Raw genomic sequence first — 19902 nt, forward strand, 5'->3', positions numbered from 1 at the left:
TGTCTGAAAATTTCTACGACTTCACCAGTCCAAATGTTTGGCCTCCAAACTCCCCAGACCTTAACCCCATGGATTATTTTGTATGGGGCGCAGTTGAAAAAGACACCAATCGCACTTCCAGTAATACAAAAGCCCAGTTAATGGATAAAATTAAAACAGTTTTTGCGGCCCTTCCCAGGGAGACTGTAGCATCAGCTTGTTCGAGGTTCCGAAGCAGAATTGAAACTGTGATCGATGCTAATGGTGGTTATTTTGAGTAAATCTTGTTGATAGTATTGTAATTAACTCTGCCTGTAATGTTTTTTTGTCAATTCATTAAATTTAATAGATACAAAGAAGATTTTCTTTTTCCTTACGAAACTGTCAAATTTATCCCGAACACCCTGTATATATATATATATATATAGCAAATGGAAATACAGCAATCCCTCGATTAGTGCACGTAATGCTTTCTTTAAAACAGGCACATTAATCAAATATAATAACCTATGGGAAAGAGTATAATTCGTACCTCAAATTTCTTTTTTGAACCATAATTTTTTTTATAAAAGAATTAAGGTATGTCTCAGGGCCTAGTTAAAGGAAAACCATAAAGTTGAAAGGCAATAAAACATATTCAGAATATAAATTTTATTATTCTGCTTCTTAACAAAGAATTGAGCTAACGTAGTTTGGCAGCCATTTTGTTTCTTTTTTTTATACAACCGATGGTATGGCCCTCTTGCCTCTTGTACTCTTCTGAAATTTCACTGCTTCTCTCTTCATCAGGTTCAGCCTCTAAGCATCGCTGCTTAAAAACTTCGATTGTATGAAAAATTATTTGAAATTATTTCTGTGAAATCTCTTTTGGCTGACTATCAATGGTTAAATTTTCTTCATATTCTTCGGGATCTTCTCGCTGTGCATCTAAATTTAGCAGGTCGGAATCACTCAATTCTTCAGAATGATATTTAATGAACTCTTGGACATTATCATTGAAGGGGAGAAAGAAATGAAGGACGTACGAATTGGTCGCCAACACGCAAAATCATGTGCTTTATAGAAAAAATTTCCCAACTGTTATACTAGGAAAATAGTTACCCCTTTAAAACCTACAATGATCATAAAAGAGAAGTTAGTTTTCTGACGTGTAATACTAAACAATTCATTCCAAAAGATGGATTGATTTCCCTATTATCGGAATGAATTCTCCTTTTTGTGACATGCAGAAGTGTCAAAGGGTCTCGAACCTGTGGGCGTACTATAGCAGACTGCATAAATTTTGGCGGTAAAAATTGGAACATACTATGCATACGTACTATACATACTATGTAGTGTAGTGTAGTATGTAGTATAGTGTAGTATATGGTAGTGTTACCATTAAAAATAACTTTGTAAAATGTTTTAAATCGGTAACTAAATTATTTCGTTTTGGTAAGTGATTTTTTTAAAATAGTTGGCCATAAAAATGTATAGATAGAAAATTTTTAAAATCTGTAACATTTATTTTTAAGATGTATATAGATGCACTAATCAAATTTTAGAGGCGCACTAATCGAATTTGGGTATTGAAAAAAAAATTACACATTACTGTGTAATTTTTTACAGTAATAGGGATTACTGTAAAACATTACACATTAAAGCAAAGGTGAAAAAAAGTTTAAAAAAAACCTTAATTTTCACAATAGCCTCCAAATTGGTCTCATCACACTGGTGTTGCCATCTTCACGAGTTCGTTCCTTACTCTTCGTGTCTGTTGCTAGATGTCTGCCTTTCAGGAACTGATATATGGTAAGGGTTGAAAAACAGGCAGAGGAGGCCCAACCAGCTTGATGAATATCAGTGTACTCACGGTCTTCATTTGTAGAAAAGCTCTTGTCAGTGTGATAATCAGGTTCATCTGGGAAAAGCCACGTTCACATTCAGCAGTAGAAATGGGGATGCTGTTGATAGTGTTTATCAACATCCCAGCATCCCCATGCCTGTTGCAATAGTGCAACAGACATTTTCTTCTTTGTCAGGAATTCACGGAAACCTCTAAGAATCTGTCATTCTAGAATTCTTAACCTCTTACACAAACTCTCAACTTCAGTCTCACCGAAAGTAACATTCCTTTCAGCAGCGTCTGGCCAACATTCTGGATACAACAATTTTGTCCATTCTGGAATTTGCATCTCTTCTGCAGATAGAAGACAATTTTCCATTCATTGTTTCAAGCAGTCATAAAAAATTTTGTAGGATCAAGAGAACGATTCACATTTGTTAATCGAATGGTTATCCTCTTCTCCAAAGTCACTCCTTTAAAGTTCTGATTTTCAACTGCTTGTACAGCTTCATGATAAAAAGGCCCACCATTGACTTTCCTGTCTTCAAACAGCCAAATCTGCCTTGATATACTGCTATGTGATATTTGTAGAGTGTAATATCCCTTGCTTGCAGTTCAGCACTAAGCTCTGACAATTCTTGGAGAGCATCAATCCAAGATCCAAAACAAAATCAACACTTGCTATTTTCTTTAAAGGCCTTCATACATTACTCTTTCAGACTTGTCTCTGTTTTCATCTTGGTTTGCTGCTGTAAAATGAGCCACAAGTGCTTCTTATTCTTTCCGCACCGCGGAAACACTTCTAAAACTAGACGCCACTCAACATGTACTTAAAACTCTTCCAATTTTGAAGATTTCCTTGTCAAGATCTTCAGCTACTTTGACTAGTTCTCTGACATTTTTGGATGACTAGTGATAGAGACAGTAAAGGTTTTCAAGAACAAACTATACAACATCACCAACAGAGAGCTCGAGTCTGTGGTTGGCACAATGCCAAACCAAAATGTGAGGATAACGTTCCTTAATCAAAGCCACTACTCCTTTTTTCATACCCAACAACACAGCTGCTCCATCACAGGCAATGGCAACAAGATTTTTCTTCAAATAATCATCATGAAACCCCAATTCATTAAGGGTATTCATCAAACTATGGAAAATACCTAGTGCGGATACATTAGAAAATGTATCTGCACAAGGTCAATGTCAATAAAAATATTTGTGTTTTGCTCCATATCAGGTAGCATTGTGCATACATATATTATTAATGATGATAACTGGCTAATAGTGGTGCTTTCATCAATCAAAAGGGAAATCTCACAGTTTGATTATTATTTTTTTAAAAAGGATTTTTTTCATTTCAGTTCTAATATGATTTGTTATATTCATACAAGCATTTGTAGAAAGTAGAATTTGACCCATGTCACCATCCTGATATTTGCCTACATCACTCTACTTGATATTGCCTGCCATTCAAGAAGATTAGCTTCATATTTAGTGTTGAATACCTACTCCTTCTTTTCCCTGATTGTTATTGCCTGAGTATGACATTTTGTATTTATCTCAGGAAGATCTCACCAGATTTTGTCTTTTTTGTTTTAGTCACCCCCTATTATGTCATTCTGGTACTTATCCAATTCTTCAGCTAGCTCCATTTCTTTGCTATTCAGGCTTCTTGTGTTAATAGTTCCCAATTTGAACTCTGAAGGGGTGGGTTTCAGGGTTTCTTCTTCTATTAGCTGAATTTTTTGCTGTTCGCCCTGACAAAAACACTGGGAGGGGAGGGTCTTGTTTAACTGGGCAACGCCCCAGCCGGATGAAATTCTGTCATGTTGTACCATCATTTTATACAGTTTGGTCAGCTAAATCCCAAATTGCCCTGCTGTTGTGTTTGCTGTGTGGCACAACCCAACAGACTTCCAGAAAGGAGAACCTTTGGTAGCCACACACACAGACATTCACATTTCGCTGAGTAGTGAATGTCCATGTATGTGGTTCTGTAATGGGTGGGAGTTCTGGTACTGAATTCTTCCTCCTCCTGAGAATGAATCTTTCAAGCATTATCAGGACCCTCATCAAGCCTTAACCAAGTGCATAAATGTTAGTAACATCAATAGACAACAAGAAGAAGAAATAAAACACATTAGAATCACCTACAATACCCCCTTTTCTTATATATCTTATATATATATTCAATAGGAGAATGCTCAACTGGGAAAACATCACCCTTCTTTATCCAGAAGAATTTGGAATGGCTGTCATGATCCCTAAAATTTCTGAATAAGAAACTCTGTTCAAGAGATATTCTCATTGAAACATCCTTCCAGCAACAATTGGCGCAATTCCTTGATGCAGCATTATAATTAGGAGAATGACTAGTCACTTTAATCCACCCCTTTTACACACATGCATACATACACAAAATCCTGAACTATTCTTGAAGAGTAATATGAGAGTGGGAACTCCTCACTCTTCCTGATGAGATTTGTTCTGAATTAAAAGATCAAGGAGTGATATCCATAAGGATGGTAGGGAGGAGACTATTGCAGTATACCTCTTTCATATGCAAGGACAGAATAAGAAAATGGACTTGTCCATGGAGTTGCCATTCTTCTAAGCAACCTTACCTCTCCAACAGATCCCACTTAAAACTGACATACTAGCAGTTGCTATTTTCCTTTCAGTAGGATCTCTTATTATAGTATGCTGTATCTGTCAACCATTTATTGCAGAGATTTTGCAGCATGATCCTCCTGACCACATGTTGCAGTTGTTACCCCTACTCCAAATGGAATTTAAATGACCATAATTTTGTGAGATAGTACATAAACTGACATCAGAGGAAGAAGTGTGAAGTGCTTGCTCAGTAATTACCTATTTCTCCTTAACACTGAAACACTGGTTCTGAAAGTAACACCTTACATGTCCAAGGCTTGACAAATAAGCTTGTAAACTTGTCATGGTGAGTAGATTTTGTCAGCTGGTGAGTAGCTGCAGACTTCATGAAATAGAATATTTTTTATTTAATAAAAAATAACTTTCTAAATAAAATCTTTTTAACCTTAAGTAAACACAGATGCAGCACCACTAATCACTTTGTGGAACTTCTAATGATTGGAAATATTAAAAAATGATATGTCCAGGAGATCTTGGGTGAGTAAGGTTTTGTATGACTTTGTCAAGCCCTGTTGTACATGACTATCTAAACATTTATTGCTGTAAGCCTAAAATTTGTCCATCATCGTGCTGTATAAATGGGAATCAGAAGGCGCAACATCTATAGGACTAATCATTTTCTAACCACTACACGAGCAACCATTTATTCCATCACTGGCATCATGATTGAAAAATTGATCAGTATCTTCTCATTCCTAGCAGAATTTGACTTTGCAACAGTCAGCTCCTCTCCTGTTAACAAAGTGATGAATCTTATTAGTGTCTGAGCTGCTACAACTGCAGTACCTAAAACATCAAGTAGATTTCTGACTCAGGTAGGTGGAATATCTGCCTTTCATTTTTCTGGATTTTGTCCCATATCTGGGACAAAATCCAGAAAAATGAAAGGCAGATATTCCACCCACCTTCTTTGATCCTGGTTGCATACCAAAGAGGAGCAACCTGGTTGCATTGTCAACTGCTGGTGTATGATCTTGAAAAAAAATGATTAACTCGCCTCGCATCTTTTATGGTTTCCTAGAGCATCAACTTTTTCTTCCCAAGACACAGTCTAGCTTCTGAAAAACATCATTCTACAATAAATCATTTAATCCAACTGGAAGCATCCTTAATAGAAAAAAAATATATGAAATCTGGGAGGTTTGGCATATTGAAAGACCTACGCACAACTTTGGGCTCAAAGGATTCCTCCTTCTTCTCCATTTTTGCATAGCTCATACTCATCTCACACACTTCTTCCTCTTGAGGTATGATGATATGCCTTTATTTTAGTGTTGTTTAACTGCTTGAACTATTCATATTTTAATCAGTTGTTTCATCATTATATTAATGATCACAGTACTCAGGCAGAATTAAAACATTACACTATATATACCTAGGGCTTTGAGATTTTGACAAGAAATTAATCTTTGTAACACATATAGTATTTTAGAACTAATCCTCCTAATATTCTAATTTATAATATTATTTTTATTCCTCACATGTACCAATCCCACCCCTAGATCCTTTTTTATGACTCTCACCTATGAAAGGTTATAAACGTATAGTACATTAGCATGGGTAGGCAAAGAATCTTTCATTATTTTATATTATTTATTTTTATTTATTTTTTATTTTTAACATAATTTGGGAACTCTGCTCTACAGATCAAACATAGCACTTTTTTCAAGTTACTTCAGGCCTCCAAGAAGTGGGCATGAAATGTATCTCCCACCTAAAGACAAGTACAAACATCCTTGTCTACAGTGTGATTCAAATCTGCAGTTTGTAGTTGGAGAGTGGGTATGTTAACCACTTGGCCAGCCATACCAGTAAATATTTACTTTATATATAGATATTTGTTAGTTTTCTTTTACCTTATGATGTGGCATATTATAGCCTCAGATGCTGATACATCAGAAATCAACATCATTATCCTGTCAGTTCTCCACATTCCTTGTTGACTGTGAGGATCAAAGCTAAATTACTTCTCAGTTATTTAGCTTTAACCCTAAAATGACTTCAGTTCTGGGCTATGCTTACACTACATTTCTTTAGTCTGACCACTAGACTGTTCTTATTTGCTGGAACATTTCAAGATAGTAGACAACTTTCATCACCTGGTGAAACTACAATCTATCATATTGAAGATCTACCATCAAGTTTGACCTTCCAGAGCAAGGGGCCCTAATTTCTGTTCTTCCCTTCTTGCATTGATGGTTTAGGGGCATGCCAGATATACTGTATGGACCCAAACCAGCTTTCATTTGAAAGTGCAAGTGAAATGTTACTGGACAGAGGAAAACGTTCCTCCCTATTCATGTTGAAATTTCTTAAATTAAAACCACGTAGAAACAGGAATGAAATAGATAATTTGCTAGATGAACTAAATAATTACAATCTTAAGTTTCACTAGTTCAAGCTAACATTATCAAAGTCAACTTTGAAGATAATGCTCTTAGTGAAGTTAAGTGCAAAATTCAGTTGACCTCCAGAACAAGGACATTCTCATGTACAGAGAGCAACAGTGGTGTACTCTGTGGCAATGCTCTGTAATTATTGCTGATGGGTGGTGTGCCAAAATTTACATAGAATTAAGCTATCATTTATATTACAATTCACTGTGTTCTGTAGCGCATGAGCTGTTCTAAGGAACAGTCTGTAGTTTAAACAGGGATCTGCATAGTAGCATTCCTTTTTGGATGTCCATAACAATTATAACTTTTTTATGTTTTTTTTTTTTTTCATACTATGGTGATCATCCAAAGTACTGAATCTCACATTGACGGGTGGGGGAATACTGTAGACATCTGGGAAGGAGAGGAGATCCTGACAGCCCTTAACTTTAATAAATTTAGTTTAATCCTTTATCCAAGTGTAAGCAAAAGTTTTTAAGGCAAAGTTTGTGCCTGAAAATATCTTCAGTACTGTGGTAAGGTAGTGCAACACCAGGAAACTCCTAGCAAAGGTGGACCGAGCTCTCATCACTCCTTGTCTCAGTATCTCCCATAATGCACATCTCCTTGCAGACATGTATACTACTATGCATTAAGGGAAGGGCCACTACCCAGACCGGTTTCAACCTTTATTGAGGTCTCGTCAGTGGGAGGCAGACCCAACAGTGGAGATACTAAGGCAGAAGCAATAGGAGAGGTCATATTTACCTATAGGAGTTGCCAACAGGTGTACCACCTTATTATTGAATTACTCTGGATTTAGAGAAAGATGTTGGAAATTTATTTTTCACTTGGTTAGACTATAATAAATTTAGTTTAATCCTTTATCCAAGTGTAAGCAAACAAAGTTTGCACCTGAAAATATCTTCAGGACTGGGGTAAGGTAGTGCAACACCTTATATAGGTAAATATGTCCTCCTATTGCTTCTACCTTAGTATCTCCATGGTTGGGTCTGCCTCCCACTGACGAGACCTCAATAAAGGTTGATACCGGTCTGGGTAGTGGCCTTTCCCTTAATGCATAGCAGTATACATGTCTGCAAGGAGATGTGTTTTGCATTATGGGAGATACTGAGACAAGGAGTGATGAGAGCTCGGTCCACCTTTGCTCGGAGTTGCCTGGTGTTGCACTACCTTACCCCAGTCCTGAAGATATTTTCAGGTGCAAACTTTGTCTGCTTACACTTGGATAAAGGATTAAACTAAATTTATTATAGTCTAACCAAGTGAAAAATAAATTTCCAGCCCTTAACTTTCCTGAGGAAAGTGAAGACTTCATCCAGATGCTTGTAGACTGTTCTGATTTTGTGTTGTTTCAGGAACGAGCCTAGTTTATCTGTTGCACCTTTAATGTAAGATAAGAAAATGGTGTGTGTGTGGGGGGGGGGGGCTTGTTGTCTTTTTTAGGGAGTTTTGCTAGGTTTTTTGTTGTTGTTGCAACCACTCTGTTCAAAAAGTGTAAGTAGAAAATGTGAAAATAAAATGCTCCCCCCCATCTCATTACATGCCTCTACTCATTTATTTAATTATTCTTATTCACCATCAATGAAGAACAACATATTAAATTTTACTGTAGAACACAAAAAAAACAGTCACAAAAAAATCTCAAAAATTGACAGAAATCCTAACAAAAAAAAATTTTTGTAGAATTAAACCATCATTTCTATTACAGTTTATTGGGTCTTGTAACACATGAGCCATGTCTAGGAAGAGTGCTGTAATTTAAATGGGAATCTGTGTAATTACTTTGCCTTTTTCCATGTTGAGCCAGTCCACTTTTTGATTGTCCAATATATATATTTTTTATGTTCATTTCTTCTTATTATAGTGATTACTGTGCAAAAATAATGCATCCCGCATTGACAAGGGATACTATAGACAGCTGAGAAGGAATCCTGACAGTTCTTAATTTGGACAAAGTTTCTACTTTTCTTAGACAAAGGTTTGTATACTGTTCTGATTTTGTGTTGTTTCAGAAATGAGCCAGTTTGCTGTACCTTTTAATGTAGGGTAGGGATGTGGTGTATTTATAGTATGGTTGAGGTAGGTGTGGGGTGTTTGTTGTCCTTTTAAGAAGTTTGGCGATGTTTTTGTTGTAACTATTCAGTTCAAAAAAAGTGTACTTAGAGCCTGTTGTTCCAGATATACCTCATGTTCTGAGGATAAAATTCACTCTGCCTTGGAAACTAAAGTTTTGAAAATCCCAAGTTTCTGAATAGGATGGTAATGTGAAGATTATTTGCCTGTGTGGACTTCCACCAGACTTGATCACATTAGGGATGCATTTTGTTTACCTTGTAACTAACGTATCCAAGAAGGCCAGAGCCCCCTTCTTTTTTTTTTTCCTCTTCAACAGTAAAAGACAATTTGGAGTGGATATTGTTGAAGAGTTGGAAAAAGTTGGAAAGAGCCTGTGGGTCATGTGAACAAATGGCAAAGACATTGTCTATATACCTCTCAGTCATACTTTGGGCTGAAGGAGAGGGGAGCCTGAATTAAATGCTAATGGTATGTTAATGTGTCAGATTATTGGACACATCAACATTCCAGTAGTTAAAGAAGTAGTCTCAAAAAGAAGAAAGCGAGGCATATCAAAAGTTCCTAAAAGAATACAGAGAAAAATATAAGAGAGAGTTAAGCTAGATGTAAAAGTAACTGAACAAAAGTAATGGGAAGACTTTGATAAGAATATAGAAAATAAATATCAGGAAGGTGACAAAATGTTCTGGAAGCTATTGAAAAAGCTTAGAAATGGATTAAAAAATACTGTAAAAGGAATCAAATAAGATAAAGGTGACATGAAAACTGAAGATAAATATATCCTAGATGTCTGGAGTAATTACTTTGAAAGACTTAAATGAAGTAAGCAGTTACAGAACCATACTAGTACATTTTCAAGAAGAATGCAAAGAGGAGTTCATATCAATGCTTGAGGTGGAAAAGCTTGAAATGCAGCTGGAGTAAATGATATTTGACCAGAAATGCTTAAGTACAAAGGTATAAAAGTTTTGCAGTGGCTAGACTGCAAGTGTTCTAGATACGATTCATGCAAGCATACTTGAAAAGAGTTTGAGAAAAATTGTGGAAGAGAAACCCAAAGAAGAACAAGCTAGGTTCAAGTGAGACAGATGTTGTCAAGATCAGATTTTCATTTTATGACAAATAATTGAGAAATCATGAGAATGTGATAAGTATCTGTACTTAAGTTTTGTATATCTGGAAAAGGCATATGATAAGGTGATAAAGCTTTCCAAGCACTACAATTATATGGAGTAAATAGAATACTATACAGAGCAATACATGGTCTATATTTAAGTTGTAAGTCAGCATTTAGAACAGAAGGAAATGCAGGAAGATGTAAAATTAGAATTGGAAATGTGAAATTTAGCTCTTTGCTCAATCTGAGAGTTGGGGTAGAAAAAAACACTTGATGACTAGATGAAGACTAGAGATCACAGATATTATGGTTCTGAGAAAAAGTAGAGAAGTGAACAGGTGGAAGAATCATATTAAAAATGAAGATATTAGAAAGGAACTTGACATTGTTAGTATTCAAAAATGTGTAAGAGAGCTAAGGTGATATAGTCACTTAAGTAGAATGAGAGAGAAAAGGTTAGCAAAACAGGTGTTTGATGCCAAGATGGCAGGAAAGAGACCCAAAGGAAGACCAAGGTCTATGTGGATTGATTCAGTCAGAAATTCCTTAGAAGCATGAAATGTTAGATATGACGATATTGGAGTGCTGACAAGTAATAGACTAATTTCGAGGAAAATTGTGGATAGGAGATTAATAATAATATAAACTTAATCATGTAGTGCTGTCATAGTATCCTGAATACCCCTTGAAGGTACGTATCAGGAAATTGATGATGATAACACTCCAGTAGTGAAGAACCTATAGCATTGATTAAAATAAAAAAATAACCTCAAGTCTTTTAGATGATATTACAAGCTGGGAAGTGGAAATTTTGTTCAAATTAAACATTTTTTTACTTGCACACACTAAAACTATATAGGTTACTTAACATGCACAAACCTGGAGCCCCATCATTGATGTCATAAATTGCCCTACTTATAAACTTGACAAGCATTTGGCATCCATGCTCAACAAGCATATAAGCAAGATGCCTTAAATAAAAAAAAATTCCACACACTTGAAAACTATTACAAAGAACCTTCAATTGGAGGAAAATGATTGCTTAGTGAGCTTTGATGTGTCATTCCTTTTCACTAATGTTCCAGTAGACAATACACTATAGCTCCTTTCCAAATTTTTCACTCCATGATATTTGCATATTCTTTAAGCACTGCCTTAAATCAGGCTATTTCAAAATCAGCCTACCACCCCTCAAATCCAAAGTATGGCTCAGGTGTAAAGATGATGTCTTTGCCATTTGGCCACATGGCCCATAAGCTCTTTCCAACTTTTTACAATTTCTCAACAATATCCACTCCCAAATTACCTTTACTGTTGAAGATTTAAAAGAAAGAGATCTGGCCATCTTGGATACATTACTTTCCCAAACTCTTTGAAAAGGACAACAAACCCCATCCCAACCAGACTATAAATACACCATATTTTTACCCTACATTAAAGGTACAACAGGTAAACTGAACTCACTCCTGAAACAACACACAATTAGAAGTATGCAAACCTTTAGACCAATTTGTCTAAAGGTTTGTCTTTCCTTAGACAAATTAAGGACTTCCAGGATCGTCTCTCTCTCTCTCTCTCTCTCTCTCCTTCCCAGGTTTCAGCAGGTATTCCCCCCCCCCATCAATGTGGGAGCCATTATTTTGGACAGAACTACAATAATTAGAAGAAAAGAACATGAAAAATATATTCCATATGGACAATCAAAAAGTGGACTTGCTCAACATGCCTTAGACAAAGACATCAGATGGAAAAAGGCAAAGTTACTACACAGATTCCAGTTTAAATCGTAGACTGTTGCTAGAAGTTGCTGCTCATTTGCTACAAAACTCAGTGAACTGTAATAGAAATGATAGTTTAATTCAACATAAATTTTTGAGCACTGCCCTGTCTGCCTACCAGCAATAATCATGAACATCGCTGCAGAGGGTGCCACTGTTGTCCCCATACATATTCTTTGCTCTGGAGCTCATTTTAATTTTAGTCTTACTGAGTGTGTACCTTCAGTGCACATTTGGTGATGCTAGCTTGAGCTGGTGAAAAGTCAGGTTTGTAAATACTTCATTTATTCATAAATTATGTATTTCATTCTTGTTTCTATGTAATTTTAATCCAGAATTATTAACATGAATCACTTCAACTATGGAAATCTGAATATGGAATTACAACTCATTACAGCTTTCCTTCTCCAATTTCATGGATCAAGCAGACTGGGATGCCAAGATATTTGCTATTAGCAGTGACCTAACACAAATAGTCTATCTATACAAGATACACATGGATACTAATACTGCCCCAGACATTAGGTTTTGCATTTTGCAACCTCTTAATATCTGGAATTGATATTCAAAAGAAGAAAAGATAATACTCTTGGCTTAACCAGCTCTTCTTCCAGGTATACTGTGGACATGGTATTGGATGACGTTATGATAACTCAGACCATAACGTCATCCAAGTTTTGTTTATTATGAAATACACTTCACTCCACCATTCCCAATCGCATGTCTCCTGGCATTACAGTGATGCTAAATGTGGGATTGGGATAACTTCCATGATTTCTACTCCTCATTATAATGGTCTGATTTACTGTTTCCATTTTCCTGATCCAAACACTGCTCAGACCAAATAACAGGAATAATTCTAACCGGAAGGAAAGCCTTTTCCTCATTCTACCAAAAGTTAGTCACAGCCATTTTCCAAATCCTGATTCTATATGACGTGTGTTGTTAAAGTTCATGAGAAAAATTCTTCATGCCACAAGTGGCTTGAGACAATGAATGCAAAACAATAGATCTAAATCTGATTTTAGAATGACCAAATGCAAAAAATTACTATACTGTTTAAGTGATCAGTCAAGTCTTCTGGTCCCTTGCCAGGGACCAGGAGACCTGTGTGCAATTTCAGTCCTCCCATGCTCTTGCTCTTATTCATCCTAATGCTACGATCACAGTATCACTCAACGATAACACAGACCTCAAGCATCATTCTTCTCTTCCATCTCCTGTGATGACTATTACAAATTACTGCTTACTTTACCAAGAACAGGCCACTCCGTGCTTCTTCTAGTTTTTGTCTCCCACTTTTTTTTTTTTTTTTGGTGGAATGAGCTGAACCCAAGTTTCCATCTTATGGTTTGCCTTCCATTCTTTGCAGTTGGATCACAGCTTCTTTTCAAGTCACTCACTGTATGTCATGAAGATGGCTTCATTTCTCATATTTCCCTACCACTGCATATCCTAGCGCTTGATACTCCCACTTACTCTCTTCCTCCTGTATATATACAACCTTTCTCTCACTGACCTTAAATCCATCCATAGTTTTGCTGACAATAGAAATATTCCATTTCTATTCTACATTTTCTTCATTTGACAACCTTGTGGTGCAGTCATTTGAAGCTTGCTATTCACTAGTGAGGTAGAGATAATCCTGTGAACTGTACTGCTAGCCAAACACAGGCCTCTCTTATTTCGCACAAGAAAGATCTCACATTACTTCCCATCATGTTTAATAATATTCAGGTCTTTGAACATGATTAGATTTCTCTTCTTGGGATGACTATCACCTCTAGTCTTTCCTAGCATGAACACATCTCATCCATAGCCTCTTCATCCTCCAAAAAATCAGATATACTCTTCTGTTCAAGATGTTATTTCTTGCTTGTTCAACTACTAACTTCGCTTCTGCTTATGTTTGATAATATCCAGATCTCTAAGCATAATTAGATTTCTTTCCAAGGCTGACTCTGCCTTTCCTGGCACAGACATGTCTCATTCATAACCTCTTCAGTCTCCAAGGAACTAGATGTATTCTTCTACTCAAGATGTTGACTGCTGACACTGTACAAATCTCAGATCTATTCAACTTTTGAATTTGGGATGGTGCACCAAAAAACTTGCTAAGAATGCTTTATGCTGTCCAGAATAGAGCAATCTATTTAATTGATGACCCGCCCCTTTCTCTGTCACACACACACACACACACACACACACACACACACACACACACACACACACACACACACACACAGATTCACTCTAATCTATTGCTCATGACATTTGGATTCTCTCTTATTGCCTCCTCTGTAGGTATTTCCATGGGCATTGTTCTGCTGAAATGGACTCAATCATTCCTCCCTCCATTTCCTTCCTAGATCATGAGGCAGTTGCTAATCAGTATTTGTTTACTGTCTATCTTGAAACTACTGAGAAAACTTTTTTTCTTCCTCTTTCATTCCATTGACCTCTGTCCTTTGGAACAGTTTCTCATTCTTTTTTTTCCCAAAGACCTATACAACCTTCAGATAATAATAAAAAAAAATGCAAGAGATTTCTTTTTCTCCTAACCTCTAGCCTACACATAGCTAATGTACTGTAAATTTTGTACTCTTTTGTATATGAGTTATATATTAAGTCAGAACTCTGGAGACTTTCCAGTCTGCACACATTCAAATCTAATGAACCTTTTTCCTTTCTACCAACCATCCATAGAAATAAATTTAGCATCAGTGGAGTGCTGTTAGTCCAATAACATTTTGCAATTAGTGATAGTTGTAACTGTCACTAATGTATAGAGATCATAGATTAGAAATAATGAAACATAGTTTGTTAGCTGGTATCTTTTAGATGCGGAACTGCTATACCTTTACTGTAGGTATAGTATCTAAGAAAATCATACTCTTCAAACTACAAACAACACTTGGTGTTGTTTGACTGGTCAGTACACATATATATACTAAATTGACAGTTGACATTTATGTCTTTAGGGGTGAAGCAAGATGCTTTTCATATTCCCCGCTATCTGTTGTGGTTACAGTGAGGGTAAAATTTATGAGCAATTTGCTCGCCCTGAATGAGCATGGAGATTATGCATCGCTATAGGAGGCTAATATAGCTTTTGGTCGTCTATATTTGAATATGTCCGTTGGATCATATGCTGCAGCTTGCTGAACCAAATCGTTGGGATGTGTGGACGTCTTGAGGAAAAACTTGGATGCTGTTAGATTGTAGAAAAGAGAAAATATTCTATTAATTAGCGGATAGATCTGGGCTATGGCTTTAGATGCCTTTGCGCACACAGACTTAATGTGTTGGTTGAAAGATAGCTTTTTGTCGAGAATTACACCCAGGTAATTTGTTTCTGTCTGCCAGGGAATTTTAGTATTGAATAGTAACACATCTCCTGCAGGAGACATTGGCCTTTTTGAGAAAAGAACGGCTGAGCTTTTCAGGGGGTTGACTTCCAGTCTCCACTTGGAGAACCAGCCCTCCAGCTTTAGAAGATTTTCTTGAAGCTTTCTGTTAATGAAATGGGGTTTGAGAGATCTGGTTAGTATTGCCATATCGTCCGCATACAGGGCCAAAATGGAAGTATGGAAGTCATCGGATTGTGCGGGATGTCTGACATGTATACAGAAAACAGCAGTGGAGCCAGTAGAGATCCCTGTGGCACTCCAGCAAAGATATGGCACTGGGACGATGTAGAACCGTTGATTTTCACTTGCATTGCTCAGTTCTGAAGATATGAATGGATTAGATGAACAATTTTTATTGATGTACCGGCTGAGATAAGTTTGTGCAGGACACCAAAATGCCAGATTTTGTCAAATGCTTTGGATAGGTCTAGGAAAACAGCTCCCGCACACTGGCACCAGTTGTAACTGGTGGTGATATATTCGATAATTCTGTGGATTTGCTGAGTAGTACTATGGTGTTGCCGAAAACCAAACTGTTCTTTAGGGAGGATGCTTAGGTCATTTACTGAGGTTTGGAGTCATGAGAGGATGACCTTCTCTGCAACCTTACCCAGATTAGAGATAAGACTGATTGGACGATAATTTTGCAGTATGTGTGGGTCTTTGCCTGGCTTATGAATAGGAATTACATCAGCCAGTTTCCAGGTGGAAGGAAAATAGTGAAATCTTAAGATTGCATTTATTATACTGGTCGGGTGCACTACAGCTTTCCGAGGCAGCTTGATCACCCTGGTTGAGATGCCATCTGGTCCAGGAGCTTTATTGTTCTTAAGTTTTTTAATAATATCATATAATTCAACAGGTGATGTGGATGCAATATGGTCAGCTCTGGTATCTGGGAGATTTAAAGCGTGTCTGACCTGTCTGTGGAATATATACTAAAAGTATATGCATATAATACATATATACTGTTTATTATTATTATTATTATTATTATTATTAAACAAGACCTCATGGAGTCAAGGACTCATCTAGGAGGTCCTTTTATCTCACACACACATCTCATCATACCGCGTCTTAAACACGTTCAAACTCCTTGCAGACACCACACTCTCAGGCAAGGCATTCCAATCACTCACAACTCTGCACGAAAAAACCTGCCTCTCACTCCCCTACTCACACCCTCTTTATACAGTTTCCAGGGATGACCTCTGGTTCTCCCCTGATCTCCCACTATTCTCTGTAGAACTTCTCCACCATTGATCCTATAACAACCCCTTACCAACTTGTAGTTCTCTATCATATCTCCCCTCTTCCTTCTCTCCACTAGACTCTGTAAATTACATCTTTTCAATCTATCCTCATACTCGACATTCCAGAGGTCAGAAACTACCTTAGTCAGTCGCCTTTGGACCCTTTCCAACACCCTTCTGAAAACCAGGTGACCAAATCTGGGCACAATAGTCCATGTGTGGCCTAATCAAAGCCTTATACAGTGGAACAAGAATCTGCCTACTTCTACACGTCAGTGTCCTCCGCATCATTCCCAGAAGTCTTTGTGTTGTCTTCACAATTTTGGCGATGTGTCCCCTAAATTTTAGATCCTTATCCACTATCACCCCCAGATCTCTTATTTCCTCTACTTCCAACAATATATTCTCACCAAGCATAAATTCTGCATTCCATCTTTGTTTTCCAAATTGTAAAACCTTACACTTTGCAACATTGAACTCACATCCCCATTTGCTTGCCCAATCACTCAATTTATTCAAATCCTCTTGCAAGGCCACAATATCTTAACTACTCTTTATGGTTTATCCCAACTTTGCATCATCCGCAAACAACTGAATATCTCCATCCAAATCCTCGACAATATCATTAATATACAAGTTAAATAGCAATGGCCCTAAAACAGATCCCTGAGGCACTCCACTAGTGACTTTCCTTTTCCTGGATATTGCACCCCCATACACAACTTGTTGATACCTATCAGATAGCCAGTCTCCAATCCAATGCACTAATCTAATATCCAACCCCATCTGCTCTAGTTTGACTGTCAACTTATCATGAGGTACTCTATCAAAAGCTTTTGCGAAATCCAAGTATATTACTGTGTATCCTTCTCCTCTGTCCAAGGAAGCAGTCACTTTATTGTAATAAGTAAGTAGATTAATAAAACATGACCTCCCTTTAGCAAATCCATGTTGTCCATCAAAGATTATACCATTGTTGTCAACCCAACTCTGGATCCTAGTTCTCACAAGCTTCTCCAACAACTTAACCACAACACCTGACACATAGATAGGCCTGTAGTTTGATGCTTGAGTTCGGTCACCGCCTTTATGAAGTGGCACAATCTTGCCCTCCTTCCACTCTTTAGGGACTTGACCGAGTGCAAGACTCGTATTAAAAAAATATGTCAAGGCAGGTGTCAACTCTCTGGCACATTCCTTCAGAATACGCGGTGATATATTATCAAGTCCCACAGCCTTATTTACATCTAGTTTACTCAACTCCCCAAACACCTCTTGCTCACTTACAGTCAGTCTCTCCTCCCCATCATCAACTGCTCTTAATCTCTCCATGAAGTCACATTCACAAGATTGAAAGATCTTTATGAACTGCTCATTAAGTATCTCCACCACACATTCTGCAACAGCTGTCTTTATACCATTTCCTCCAATCAGTGTCATCCTTCCATAATCATTCTTTCTTTTGCTGGCTACATATCGAAAGAACTCCCTAGGATTCTTTTTAGCTTCATTAGCTAACTGCTGTTCATACCTCTCTTTAGCTACTCTCACCAACCAAGTCACCCTCCTTGCCTGGTCTTTGTTGACCTTATGAAATTGGTTACTTCCACTTCTCTTATGCTGCCTCCACAATGCTCTTTTTCTCTGTATTGCATGCTTAATCTCTTTATTCATCCATCTCACACCTACCTTATTTAACCTTCTCACCCATGGTATACATTTAGACATTGCATCTACTAAATATTTTTTGAAAATCCCCCAAGCTGCATTGATCTCTTTTCCAGCTAACTCCTCATTCCATGCTACCCTTGCAAGCTGTCTCCTGAGCTCTTTATAATCACCCCCCCCTTGTAGTTCCACACATATACTATACCCTTTTTTCACAGGGGTCCTTGCACTGCTGGCAACCACCCAAGTAATCACCTCATGGTCATCACTTTCACCAATTGGTGGATGATTTGATACCTCATTGATAATGAGGTATCAAATCTGTGCCCTCTGTTACATACTGTCTGAGGTAGTTATCCCTCAAAAACTCATTTTCTTTACTTCCAGTTGCTATCTCTTCATTCCAGTCTATATTGCCATAATTAAAATCACCCATAATGATCACCCTTTTCTTATTTGCTTGGCTTATTTGACTATACATTTCACTATCACCACCATCCACATTACCAGGTCTATAACAACATCCCACCAAGTATTTGATTCTATTCACCTCTATCTCACACCATACTGCCTCAAAACCACTGGCCCCATTTCCCTCTTGCATCTCTACCTTGTATGGACACAACTCTTTCTCTATCATCAATAGCACTCCCCCCTCCCTTTTTACCCCTTCTATCCTCACGAAACACATCATACCTTTCCATCTCTATTCCTGTCAGGATGTCATCCTCATCTAACCATGTCTCACTTATTCCGACAATCTCTGGGTGCACAGACGCAATTAGTACAACCATTTCATCCGCCTTATTTCTTATACTTCTACCATTGGTATACAAACACAACAACTCATTTCTGGATCTACAGCTAGTTCCATTGATACCACTCACTCGATGTGATCTCTCCATGCTGGACTGGGGCCATTTCCCTTTCTGCTTCTTCATTTTAGAACCCTTTGCAATTCCATCTGTTTCCTTTTGATCCCTGATCATCCCATTACTTTCCTGTTCTTATATGTGAGATCCTTTACAGTATGATGTATTAAAGCATTATATGCTTTGGTGGGGTGAAAATTTCTTTTATTATAAACATACTATTAAAAAAAAACAAAAATTACCTTCCAGTTATAATTTAAATATCAGTTTGCACTTAATTTTTCCAAATTTACTTGCTTAACTATTATTTCTAACTTCCTGTTCATGGTTTTCTTTTTATATGACAAAGCTAAACATGCACAAAATTGATAATGACTGACTTAAAATATATAAAATTAAACATTTCTTCGTGAATATTGCTTTATTCAGTTTCTTTCACTTTATGTATGTTGCGTGTTTGCATGCATGCACACATAAAATTAAATAATTGTTCGTGAATATTGCTTTCAGTTTCTTTCACAGTTTTCCTTATGTATGTTGTGTATGTGCGTGCACACACACACACACACATTCCTAATTCCACGTGTAACTGGAAGTGTTTTGTCACTCTAAGGAAGTTGACCTTCTGTTAAGAAGACATAGTCAGGAACAACTCTCTACTGCCATTTCATCTCTACATTCTTTGGGCCAGCTCTTAGGAACTATTGGTAACATTGTCATTCGAGATGATGTAGGAGAAAAGGTAAGCATATATTTTTATTCATGCACATACAGTGAAGTTTTTCAGTATTTCAAATATGTCCAGTATACCTAGATTGCATTATTTCTTTTAAATGTATCTCATCAAGGCCT

At 37.1% G+C, this 19902-nt stretch overlaps 1 protein-coding gene across 2 annotated transcripts in view; it reads left to right on the plus strand.

The window, feature by feature from the left end:
* Positions 1–19902, plus strand: part of PIG-S (phosphatidylinositol glycan anchor biosynthesis class S) — a 345368-nt gene that overhangs the window by 269931 nt on the left and 55535 nt on the right. Inside the window, exon 12 of one of the 2 annotated variants that reach the window (XM_090411921.1) lies at positions 19664–19792. In XM_090411921.1, coding sequence (XP_090268047.1) covers positions 19664–19792 — 129 coding nt within the window. Of the gene's footprint in view, positions 1–19560; positions 19793–19902 lie in introns of those variants that run through there. The other variant, XM_090411922.1, reaches the window with a different exon arrangement.

Source organism: Typopeltis vanoorti, chromosome 22, assembly GCF_054136105.1.
Source record: "Typopeltis vanoorti isolate ZY-2024b chromosome 22, IOZ_Tvanoo_1.0, whole genome shotgun sequence".
NCBI classification, from domain to species: Eukaryota; Metazoa; Arthropoda; class Arachnida; order Uropygi; family Thelyphonidae; genus Typopeltis; species Typopeltis vanoorti.